A 13,328-nucleotide genomic window follows, 5' to 3' on the forward strand; every position below is an offset into this window, starting at 1 on the left:
CAAGGACCTATTACATAAAATTTTACTGAAATTTATATAAAAAGTTTTTGTTTTTTATATTTTATTCTTATTATTTTCATAATATACTATTTATTGAAGTAGGGACATTAAATATATTTTATTTATTAAGAATAACGAAGCAAAAAGGTTCATCTACACTTTTTTGCTGAATCTAGGTTTATGTTTTCGTTAATATAAATTTTTTGAAGTACAACTTGATTTCTCGACGTATAAAATCACAATTTGAAGATATTATAGGAATTACAAAGGGCCTATCTTTATTATTCATAGAGTATGAGAATTCCAAGCAGGCCCAATGACATTTGCTATACTATTTCAAACCCAAACTGTATAAACTCTGTCAAAATTTTTTTATACTATTACTTAACGAAAAATATATGGACGTATAAAATCATAATTTGAAGATATTATAGCAATTACAAAGGGCCTATCTTTATTATTCATAGAGTATGAGAATTCCAAGCAGGCCCAATGACATTTGCTATACTATTTCAAACCCAAACTGTATAAACTCTGTCAAAATTTTTTTATACTATTACTTAACGAAAAATATATGGACGTATAAAATCATAATTTGAAGATATTATAGCAATTACAAAGGGCCTATCTTTATTATTCATAGAGTATGAGAATTCCAAGCAGGCCCAATGACATTTGCTATACTACTTCAAACCCAAACTGTATAAACTCTGTCAAAATTTTTTTATACTATTACTTAACGAAAAATATATAATTGAATACGTTACCATTTCGTAAAAAAATTATAACTATATGAATAAGATTGCTATTTTCGATATATGACTGTGTGCTAAGCACAGGAGCCGATATGTTATCTTGCGTGTACATAAACTTATATTGTGTATATCAATACTTTCAATATATTTACTACACATTATAATAAACCAAATAAATATATATTTTACATAGATATAGGTGTGTAGGTAATAATTTTATTTCATTATATCAAGGAAGTCTTTTTAATATGTACATTGTAAAAAAGAAATAAGAGTATGAGATGCAATAAATATTAAATTATAAATAACTGAGCACAGGGCTACAATTTATGTACTAAAAATATAAATTTCATATATATTACATAATGCATTTCTATGTGTGTAGGTAGACTATATTGTTTTAATTTAAGTAAAATGAAAAATTACTTAACTTTAAGGGATATTTTTATTTTTTAAAGCATAAATTGTCGCGTTCTTATTGTTGATTCCTAATAGGGAAAAATAATATATTGCATATATTTAATGTTATAAAAGTTCAAGAATTATTTAAAGATTTAATTAAAGATTATCTCAATAAAGATTAGATTTGATAATTAAAATAATATCTAGTAATCAAGATTAATTAAGGTCCTCTCTGCGATTATCTACCTTATCGTGATGATTATCTGCGTATGATTGCCTTCCCTTCTTGCTTATCTTTTTGTTTGGGGTTACAGAAAACACGTTTTTGGAGGATAAGCATAAACGTAATGCTTCGAATAACACAGATCAAGTTATTTTGCGCTTTTCACATACAAAAAAGGCACTTCTTCGTAGAGGTTGTAGCCTCATTCTGCTAGTTAATTTTAGTACCAACAGAATCGATTTAAATTGTAATGAACTGTTAAACGACGCCTTGTAAACGTTCACTACAATGAATTAAGGCATTATACGCATTTTGTACACATGTACATAGTCAAACAATCAGTGATTTTTTTTACAAAACGTTAAAGCTTAAAATTTTAATTTTTACTTTATTCCTTTTGTTTTCTTTTTAAATAATTTTCTATTCAGGCTTTTGCGTTCGTATAATTTAACATGACGACCGATCAAATCCGTGTATTAAATTAACCCTAATTTATTCTATAAATAATGGCATATATATTCTTATATATGGATGTTTAATGTTTATTACTTGCACAATTTTCAATAGCCTTAGGAAACTGTAGAGCGCATAATTTTTTTTCTACCCATGTTTTTCTATTTCATTTATTTTTTGTTCTTCTTTTATTCTTCCATTCATAATATGTGCAAGCAAAAAAAGGGTTATTTTAACGAGCATTCATAAAAAAGAGAGAGAATAAAATATGAAGAAGAATGGGTATATGAAATTTAATATCATTACTAACTGTTCTTGTTTATACAACATGGGAACTATACAATGTATGATAGAGAAAAAAAACAAAACAGAGCAGATTTTAAACACAACGTTCAAGCTTTACAAATTTTTTCAAATAACAATAAATTTAGAACATACAAAGTAAAAACATAACAAAAATCAATTTTATATAATGCAAACTCCAGCCCTCCACCTAATTTCTCCTACCTGGATTTAATTTTTGTGAGTTTTGTTTTTGTCTCTCAATAATTCTCTACTTTGCTACAAACTATTGCCGCTTCCCCATCTTTTTAAATGCGTTTTACTATTATAATTTTTATTGTTTTCTTGTCTCCTTTTTTTTATTATTATTTTCTTGTCCTGTAAAAACATTAAATCAGGATGACATCTAAATTCTATACTGAATGGGGATGTGTTGTTATGCTAATGCCTGATTATTATTACTATTATATTATTGTTGATATGGTATGGTAAGAGAAGTAAAGAGAAATAGAGTAATATGATAGAGAGCGAAGAGGAGATTATAATAATGTTAGCATGTACCTACTCCTACTCATATAGATTGTTTGAACAAATGAAAAGGATAGAATATAACGTCAAAATAGATTATAAAATCTCTACTTTACATTTGCATCAGGTGAATGGTTATGTTTTTCACTATTTTTTTTTGTTTTTTTTTTTATACGAGTATACACTCATGTTCATTATATAATTTATTTATATGTGGACATTTTATAATATTGTTAAAGTGAATGAATATTTTTTTAAAGCAAAAATACCTACAAAAAAATATTCTATTTACATATTCTTGTTGTACACATTAATTTCAATAGAATATTTTTTTCTGTTTAATTTTTTATTCTCATATTTGGCTTTTTCTCTTTTGTATTTAGGTATTAAAATTTTTAAAGTAAACACTTATGAGGTGACATCAAAGTCTAAAAGTTTATGTACTATTAAAAACGATTATGAGTCATATAAAAGCGTAGGATACGAAAGAAAAGGATATACTCGTATTATCTATCATTATAAATTATAATGCATATAAGTAATGGAAAAAGTGGCGAAAAAAATAGAAGAAGGAAAATAATGCAAAATTTAGAAGAGGATATTGTTTTATATGTGGAAAGGAATGAATTTATTGCATTATATTGGAAGGTGCGGGAAAATTCAATTCAGAGTTTAAAGAAACATCGAAGGCGGTAAAGAATAAAATAAGGAGCGTTCTGTGAACTTAATTTCGAATTTTTTTTTTGTATGAGGTAGTACCGAACGATTTCTTTTTAATCGTGTGACTTTTGAATTTTATGAAATATAAACAAAATTTCAGAACTCGCACGTCATTTTTATTCACCTTTATAAATTAATTGCTACAATTTACTTTTCAGAAATTTCTTTAAATTTAAAATTCATTTAAATTAAGACCACAAATAGAATCAGTTGATTACAAAACGTGAAATTCATTGCTGACGCAACACCAAACGAGAATAATATTTTTGTTAAATATTAATTATTTGGAAAAGTTTTTCTAATGATATATCTACTTTATTATAAAATGGCGAAACCACCTATGTTAAGCTGGTGTGAAGTTTCAAAAATAAAAACTAATAAAATTGGATAATTAAGCTGACTAGACTGGACCCGTGTAGCAGAGCAAGCGATCATTTTCTAATTAATCAGCTTAAAAAATTCAAGCGCAAGGGAACGTTTCATTTAATGAAAAATGTATAAGAAACTAAAAAATGTTTGAATTTTCGTTAGTAAAGCAAACATGAGCAATCAGTAAGTATTTTAAGTAATATTATGATAGTCTATAAATTGTAATGGAAATATGTCCAGACTTAACTTATATTTTATGATCAAAGAATTACTGAAGGTTTTAGAACATTTTTTTTTTGTCAAATGCGGTATTAGTATTTAATGTAAATATTATGTAGCTATAGTAATTTATCTAATCTGTTATCCTTTTTAACTACCATATTTTATTTTTTTTAATAAGAAAGAAATTTTGCTTATTGTATTTTATTTTTACCTTGTTTGGTTGCGTTGAATATCCAATTTTACTCACTGGAATTAATGTATTATATGTTGTTATATATTGTGGTGGAGGTATTTGATGATGATGATGTGCCTGTTGCTGTTGCTGTTGATGATGATGATTTTGTAATTGTTGTTGCTGTTGTTGTTGTTGTAAATGATTTTGGACAGCTTTTTTATCAATTAAACCATATGTTATACGATCATAAGTTGATGTTACTATAGCATTTTGTTCAGCTAATGCTGCTGTTGCATAGGCACGATTATTACCTTTTGTTGTCCATTCATCATCTTCATCACGATCATCTATATACATATCATATAAATATAACGTTTTTGTAATTAGAATTTTTTATTTGTTTTAAGAATTTAAAAAAAAATTGTATAATTTCAATTTCATTGAAAGCACAACATTTGAGCAACAAAATTCAGCATTTGATTGTAGATTTGTGCAATCGGAATAACAGTGCACCGCTTTTGCATATAAGAATCTATAATGCCCCCATCTGAGCTCGGGTCATGCCCTAAAATACCCGCTCGAGACTCACCCTCCTGATAAACTTGAGCATCTTGTGAGACCTGGAAGACCCCAATTCACAAGCTATGAGAGCAAAACTTTCCAGTGTTGCATACAGCTTTCAAGATTTGTCAGTGCCCTCAGTTTCCAGGCTCAGTCTACTTAGATGCTTCCTAACTCTGCAGCGCCCCGACAAGAATCGGGTAAGAATTGTCATCTGATTCTTAACCAACCCTATAATCTTCTTCTAGCGCTAGAAAAGTCTCCTCTCCGATTCCTTTCTTACTTTATAACGAATAGTATTTGGTTCGATTCCGTAGGAGAGCTCAAATCACAGTAAAATTGATTTTAATATGACATTCATACTCTTTAACATTATAATTAGTTTACTATATTAAAGTTAAAGAGATATCACGTCTTGATTTAAATATGTATAAATGTGCAAACAAATTTTTCGTTTATTAAAATAATATAGATTTAATTACCTTGTGGTATAATATCAGGATTTTTATCAATACTATCAGCACTACTTGTTTGTAATGTATCCCTACCAATTCTAATATCTTGTACTGATTGGCCATTATGTAATGTATCACGACTAACTTGATGTGAATAATTATTACGATCACGTCCCGATGAACCTCTCATACGTACAACAATTACAATTATTAATGCAACCAAAAATATACTACCAACGGCACCAATTAATATACCAAGAAATGGTCGAATATCTTCAATAACCGGAGCATATGCTAAAGATAAGTCTGTTGAAAAGAAATGAAGAACTGGAGCTTTTCATATTAAATTTATTTTTGATAATTTTTTTTTTGTCAAAAGAAAAAAAAACGCAGAAAAAAAATATAAAAATATAATTAATAAAATTATTATTTTCAATTAACATTAATTAAAATCAAAGAAAAGAAATGAAAACATTTTACAATTTTTAAAATTTTTTATGAATTGATGAAAACTTACATGATTTTTAATTATTTTTTACTGTTATGAAAATGATTTTATTTGTTTTTGTAAATATTTATAACAGTATTATACATATATGTATTGAGAAAAGTATGGCGCTTATATACAAAAGAAATTAATATAGTGATGAGTATTTGAAATGAAATAGGAATGCTTTTATACAAATGTAAAATATTGGCTATAAATATTATAAGGAAAAACAGGCTAGAATTGGAGAATGGGGATAATTCTATCGTCTCTGAACTTAGTAAAATCCAAATCTGATCGAAAAATTCCGATCGAATTTGCGATCTTGGTGTTTTTCCCGGAACAACACTAATCTGACGATCAGGTCAATTATTAAACAACTGGAATTCATGAGCTAGCTTCAAAAAGTATTGGAATTCACTAAATTTGAAAACTGTGTGAAAAAGATATTCTGGGAAGGAACCTCTTTTTGCGGTCAATTAAAATTTTACGTGAAGAGTCAATTGGTTGAATAGGTTTATGATGCCGCAAGAATGATGTGATAGTGGACACATAGTAGCCTAATTTTTTTTATTCCTGGTCTAGGAGAAAAAGTGAGATCTGATAACACTTGGTTTGGTTTTCTTACTTTCCATTCTAATTAAAATACTTTATGCCTAAACTGCGATTGGCGATGTCGATTGTGACAGTGGCAGTACGTAGCACCAGGGGTCGGCTTTTCGGATTTCATATATTGACTTTGCCTGAATTAATATTTAAATGCGAAGGGAGACTTGCGCAGACTGGCGAAGACTTTATCAGAAATGAATCATTATAATAAACCATTTTGATTGATAAGTTTTACTGTGAAGTTGAACCCTTTCAAATCAGAATCTTGATCTGAATTAAATCAGTTCTAAAATAAACAATTAATAATACTCTTTGTAAAATTCAAAGCTATCAGTTTTAAATGCAAACACATTACTTAATTTCAATATATTTTAAGCCAATTTTCTACTTGTTTTAAATTTAAATAAAAAAAATGAAATGAAATTAAAAATTAAATTATTCGAAATGAAATTTTTTAATTATTTAATGAATATTATTCTGAAAGCTTATACATACTTTATAAACTTATGTACTTTTTTTTTTCCAAAAAAAAAACTATAATTATCGCAAAAATCATAAAAATAAATTAAATAATGAAAAAAATTGAAAATTCATTTAAATTCATCATGTATTGTAAAATATTTATGTACATTAAAATTAAGAATAAATAAATTTCAATTTAAAGAATTGAAAATTTATTTATTTATTATTTTTCTATTGTTATTTAAAAAAAAATTTTTTAAATATTTCCATAATTATTTTATTACTTCAATAAATTCATAAATCTTTTATATTACATTATATTCCAAGTTAGATTTAAATATCTTTGACGTACAATAATACAAAATTTTAAGTTTATGCTTTATAAAATCATCATTATTAAAAAACATCATAAAATAAGTACTAAGTATTAAATACGAATTACATAAACGTTATACAATAACAAGAAGGACATAAAGAAATCCTCAATCAAAAGAATATTATATTATAAAATTAAATAATAAAAAAAAAAAACAACAAAATAATCAAAGAATTAAAATAGGATTAAAAATAAAATTCTAGGCTTTTTCTTTTTTTTTTAATACAAATATAAAAACTATAACAAAAGACTTTTCTAGGTAGATATATTTAATATTCTGCATTTTATTTAGAGAAAAATTATATTCTCTCTCCTTCTGATAAACGAAAAGATGTAAACAAATAAAAAGAGAGCAGACAAACGAGGAAAAAAAGCGTAAAACGAAAAGAAAACCCATAAAAAAAAGAAAACAAAACTTTTTATTATTAATAATCCTGCAAATAAAAAGAAAACAAAAAAATAATCATAATAATTGTATAATAATATAATTATAACGGTAAACTGAAAGCTGCTGAAATGAATAATAAAGCGAAAATTTAAAAAAAAATATAAACTTTCAATTTGGATAATTCCAATTTTAATTAACCAAATTTTTTCCAGCTATTGAACGAATAATTTCGATTTGGGTGTCAAATGTAGACTTAAGATGAAATATACCAGCTTTAAGCGTTACTTGATTTGAAGCCGGCTTCACTCAAGAGAATCAAAAAATTTTGCTTATTTCGCTTGAAATGTTAATGATGACTGGAAATGTAACAGCCAAACGTCATTTTCAGACCTTCGGGCTCACCTGATGTCAAGTCAGCTGCCATATAAACGAATTAATAGTCAGACCAAAAATTTCACACATATATTATGTACACATACTATTGGTTATCAAGTTTAAGATTTGTAATTTAGTTAAAAAAAAAACATAAAACATATTGTATTGTCAAATCTGACAGCTCTAAGTTGATATATTATGTCAAATTTGATATATTTCACAAAAACGATATTTGTTTAGGTTGTGATTTCATTGAGTCAAAGGAATCAATTTTTTTTTTTTGAATTTGTACAATATTTTTGAAATTCGGTTAATTTGTTTTGGAATCACCTTAAAAACACACAAAAACAAAAAATGAAAAAAGAATGATGAACATTAAAATTTTGATTTTCAAATCACTTTTCATTTTTAACATTCATTCAATCTTTTATATAACATCTTGTGTATATGTATGTAATAATATTTAATTTTCTACTAATACTACTGTATTATAATAATAAATGTCATTGTATTTAAAAATAATAATTTTTAATTTATTCTAAATGTAAACATTTTTATAATATATTCAAATTTTTTTTTTTATTAAATTATTCTTACCTGTTTGCTTTTCAGGATCTTTTAATGTATAAACTTGCATAATGGTTGCATTACTTCTCCCTTTACTATTATGTGCAATTAAGAAAACATTATATCCAACACCTGGAACTAAACCACGTACTTCAAAAAAAGGATTTCTATATGATATTTTAGGAAAAGGATGAAAAAGAAGAAAAAAAGAAAATTGTTACAAAAATTAAATTAAATGAATGTGTATAACGAATAGGTAATGCATTTATACAAAAATCTGGGACAATAATTTAAGTTATTGCATTTTAATATTAAAATAAATTAAAAATTACAAATAATTAAAAATAGTAGATTAAAATTAAAATTTTTATTCTAATACATTTTTTTTAATTGTAGATGCTCGATTTTATACAATGTCAAAAAAGTTATACAATATAAGAAATGATCACTGGTTTGGTGGATGTAGAAGATTGTTGTTGATTGGAATAATGATACTTTGCCAACTAAATATCTATTGTATCTCTTCCTTTTAAAAAATCAGTACGTTAATTATGTCACAACAATGAAGCCAAAGCAAAGTGATGAACCATATCGACATTTTCAAGGTGACATTGTAAGACGTAATGTGACAATAGTGGAACCACCTACTACACTACTTTTGTAGTAAATTTAGTAAGACCTACAAGATTTCGAATTAATAGAACCTACAAGACTTCGAATGGTAAATTTCATAGAAGTTCCTTTAAAGTACAGTTAAATCAATCGTGAACATTTTCTACACTTATTTAAGATTATTTTAAATTTTCACCGAAACTCCGATGGTTTCTCGAAGCTTCAATCTTATTTCCGTTTACCTTCTTCGCTTTAGTAATGCCTTTTATGTTACCGCATTTCGTGAAAACCTAGACACTATGAAGAAGAAAATATCTGTTTTATGGCAGGTGTGGGTTATTTTTTATAATGTTTATTCCTACTTTGCAATATGCTTAACAAATTATTAATTCTCTTGTTTAGGTTTCTATAGAAACATAATTAAAAAATTCATGACTCATTTAAATGTAATGTTGATCTTTTCTTTTCGCTAAGCTATTTTTGATAAACCGCACACGTTTAATTTATTAAATTTTCAATATTTTTTTATTTTAATTAATTTAATTATTTTCTTTATAATAATTTTATATTATTTTTTTTTTAAGATTGTCTTAAATCTTTTATTAAAATTTATTCCATTTAATTAATTTCTACAAAAATAAATGAAAAAGTATTTTAAAATTCATTTTAATCCGAGAACGTCTCTCTTTATTATTTTGAGTGTTAAATTTCATTTTCATTTTAGTTTTTTTTTTTTTTGAAAATCCAAAGAGATTTAATTTTTGAATCCTTTTAAAGAATCGCGTTCTATTTATGCACCTACGTATAAATTTTCTCTATATATTTTTTAAATTGTTTAATTTTTAATTCTCCAGACTTAGTTCTTAATCAGGTTTTACACCTTTTTTTTTTGGAAAATAAATTATATAATAAATTTTAAAATAAATGGAAAAGAAAACCAAAACTGAATAAGGGAATAAAAAAAAGTTCTGAAATAAAATCTTTGAAAGAACTTTTTTTTATCTAAAAGTTGGTGTGGTATTGTAAATTATTCTTTGGAAATTTCTTTGAATTCAAATATTTTTCTTTTTATTCAGGTATTTTTTTTTGCGAAAAGAAACTAAATACAAGATGCATAGCTTCGCGTTTATTTTTTTTGTCTCCCCTTTTTCCAATTTTTTATATTAAGTTGAATTTTTCGCTCAAGATTTCACTTGAATACACTATTTTTTACAAAAATTTTCAGTTGATTTAAAGTAAATTTATATGGTAAAATTAGCACCTGCAGATGTAAGCAATTGCTAGAGTTGATAGAATTGGAATTAGGGAATTCAAACATAATTTTTTTACTGTCATAGAAAATGGTCAATGAAAAAAGAGCGTATTTTCGCAATATTAATACATGGATTAATATATAAACATAAGTTTATAAATCACTTGAAAACTTAATTGATCAAAAGAGTTGAGTTTCTAAAATTTTTCTTAGATCCAAGCTCAGGTCCATTGATTCGCAGTAGGAAATTTTTTTACAACATATTAAAATTGAAAGTTATTATCAATTTACCTTACTACACTGATTAAATTATTTGCCATTAGACATAATTTTTATTTATAATATAAGTTTTACAATTCAAGCTTACGACCAGTTCTCAAATTTTTTTAAAAGCATGTAATTTAACTTAAACCACAATATAATAATACTCTACGCTTTATAACATAGTATAACAATCTACATTTAAGGGTGTCCACTATATATTTATTACAATATTATTTGTTAAAAAACAAATATAATATACTTACTTTGAACGAAAGAATTTTGGATTACGTGTTGTACCATTAACATAAACCTCCATAATAAAATCTTGTTCAAGACCACCATCGAAACCTTCAATGCATTCAATTTGAAAACTTGTCGATGTTAAATTCAGTAATGTACAATTTATCAAAGGATCTGGTTCACCTAGTTTTTTGTTATAAATGTTGTTGTTACCCAAAGATACAAGAGAAAAAAAATATAAATATAAATTCAATTTCATATCCAAAAGTTGTAGAATTTTGTTACGAAAAAACAAAAATTGAAACATTTCTCCATGTTTTTCTTTTTCTCTCTAATTTATCAAGTGTTGTTACCTAACATTTTCTAACATTTTCAAGAGTTAAAGGTTCTATTTGTATACATATTTTGTAATAATAATGTGAAACATTATCTGAAGCTGAAATTTTTAGAAATATTTATATGTAGCTGTACTTGAATATTATATCAGTAATAATATAGACTTGGTTATAGTGTTAGGATATTGAATAGGAATTGTAGGTACTTAAATATTATGGCACATAGGTACATATACCAAAGATAGTGAACGTCATATTACTGTTATATACATAGGTATAATAAATATCGAGTACATACTACGTAAACGGAAAAAAATGTAATACTATTTTTATTTTTTTGAAGTGTACATTCTAAAATTAAGTTCTTGTACTCTCTTATAAGAGGATTCCCAGTTCACATATCATATCGCATATATAGAAAGTACTGCAGTGTATAATGTATTAGAATCATTTATAATTTGAAAAAAAAAAAATATTTTCAACATTTAATTCCGAAATTGTTGTGCAGTATACCAGCATACCTAAAATTTATACAAGTATTTCATAGATACCATGCTCTATTACTCATGTATGCAGATATTAAACTACGAGCATAGGAGTATTGTAGTTATTTTTTCAAATAATATGAACTATTTTGTTTTGTTAGTAGTTTCTTATGAAAAGCTCGAATATGTGTACATATATCTATGTACATAGGACACTATAAAATTTCAAAAGTTGAAGATATTGATGGAATTATACGGCATAGGAATTGTAACACTACTACATTTATTGTTATTTATATTGCAATTGCAAGAAAGGTGATATATTGTATCAATTTTTGAAATGAAAATGATACAAAAGCAATAAAAAAGTGTTTAAAAAAGAAGGAAATGGAATTATAAATTTTTACATAATTATATGTATGTATGTATTATGTGTTTGTATACGAATAGTAAAAGCATCTGAATGAAGTCCTACAAGTCCCAAGTCAATATTTTATTTCAATTGTGGTTAAGATAAACGATGGAAAAATTCACAAGAAGGATAGATCCGTTCTATACTTATTTCCAGTATTGCCTTGGGTTATGTTTAGAATATCGGGATCACAAACTTGAATTAGCAGAAGTAAAAAATTTTCAAACATTAAGTCTCTTAAACGATAACTTGTGTGTGGTATGATATTAAAACGGTTAACTTGCTGTCTTCCTTGTTTTATCTTTTTTCAAAGTTTCCATTTCCAACAACTCTGCGGTTAACTTTCCCGAGCATGGTGGAAGATGCATTTGCATGACGACCTGTTCGTGATTCGCAAGTGAAGTTCGCATTTTGCTCCAAGTAAACGAGGAAGTCGCGGCGCAAGAGCAGCTACTGCCCAAGTCAAAAAAATATTAGAAAAATACCTTAACTTGTTTTTACATGCTTTGATTATTGCACAAACAAAAATTGAAATTTGAAGAGTTTTATAGCGCAAAACAAAAATGATTTTTTAAAACTGAATTTTCAAGATTCAATCTAAAAATTGTAGGTTTTTATACCAAAAAATTTCAATTCGAACCATTGATATTGAAAAAATGTATTGGTTTTTTACAAAAAAAAAGAAAAATTTAAAATTCGTTTATTGAAGTGTCTAAGTCAGAGATTTAAGTTGGGGAACGAATTAGATGATTTTTTTTTGTTTCAAATTGTTTGAACAAGAACAAAAATTAAATTTACTATGATAAATTTTGTTGTTTAGAGTTTATTTTAGGGGAAGACAAACAAAATTTTCCAAATTTTTTTTCCAAAAATATCTTTTAATGTTGAACATATTCACATCACTATATTTAAATTCTTCATCATATATGGAATAATATTTAAATTTGCCAGACCCGGATCTGGCTTGTATGGCGCCTTGGGCGGTTTCCAGAAAGTGTGCTCCCCCTCCCTATACTATAAATAGAAAGATTGTGCTCCGCCACCAAGTACGCTATAAATAGAAAGAAAAAAATGTTTGGAAACGTAATGGAAAAAATTGGATGCGCCGTTTTCCGGCCCTTATTGCAAATGAGTACTTTGTATATATGGTAGATCCAGCCCCGACATTGACTCAAGTATAAATAGGATTGTATGTAAAAAATATTCATGATATAAATTTAAAAATAGAGATTTCTAAAAATTTGTTTTTTTTTGTATTTGTTTGCTACAGAAATTTATTGTATTCCCTTAGATTTCCCTTAGATATTATGTAAAGTTTC

The 13,328-nt window shown here is 26.0% G+C and overlaps 1 protein-coding gene across 1 annotated transcript in view; it reads right to left on the minus strand.

The window, feature by feature from the left end:
* Positions 1-13,328, minus strand: part of LOC129612717 (uncharacterized) — an 87,545-nt gene that overhangs the window by 19,170 nt on the left and 55,047 nt on the right. Inside the window, exons 12-15 of the mRNA XM_055526473.1 lie at positions 10,801-10,960; positions 8,440-8,576; positions 5,173-5,478; positions 4,166-4,476 (exon numbers count right to left, since the gene is read on the minus strand). Of these exons, the coding sequence (XP_055382448.1) occupies positions 4,166-4,476; positions 5,173-5,478; positions 8,440-8,576; positions 10,801-10,960 (914 nt within the window). The remainder of the gene's footprint in view (positions 1-4,165; positions 4,477-5,172; positions 5,479-8,439; positions 8,577-10,800; positions 10,961-13,328) is intronic.

This window comes from Condylostylus longicornis, unplaced genomic scaffold (assembly GCF_029603195.1).
Source record: "Condylostylus longicornis isolate FDR11 unplaced genomic scaffold, ASM2960319v2 ptg000076l, whole genome shotgun sequence".
NCBI lineage: Eukaryota > Metazoa > Arthropoda > Insecta > Diptera > Dolichopodidae > Condylostylus > Condylostylus longicornis.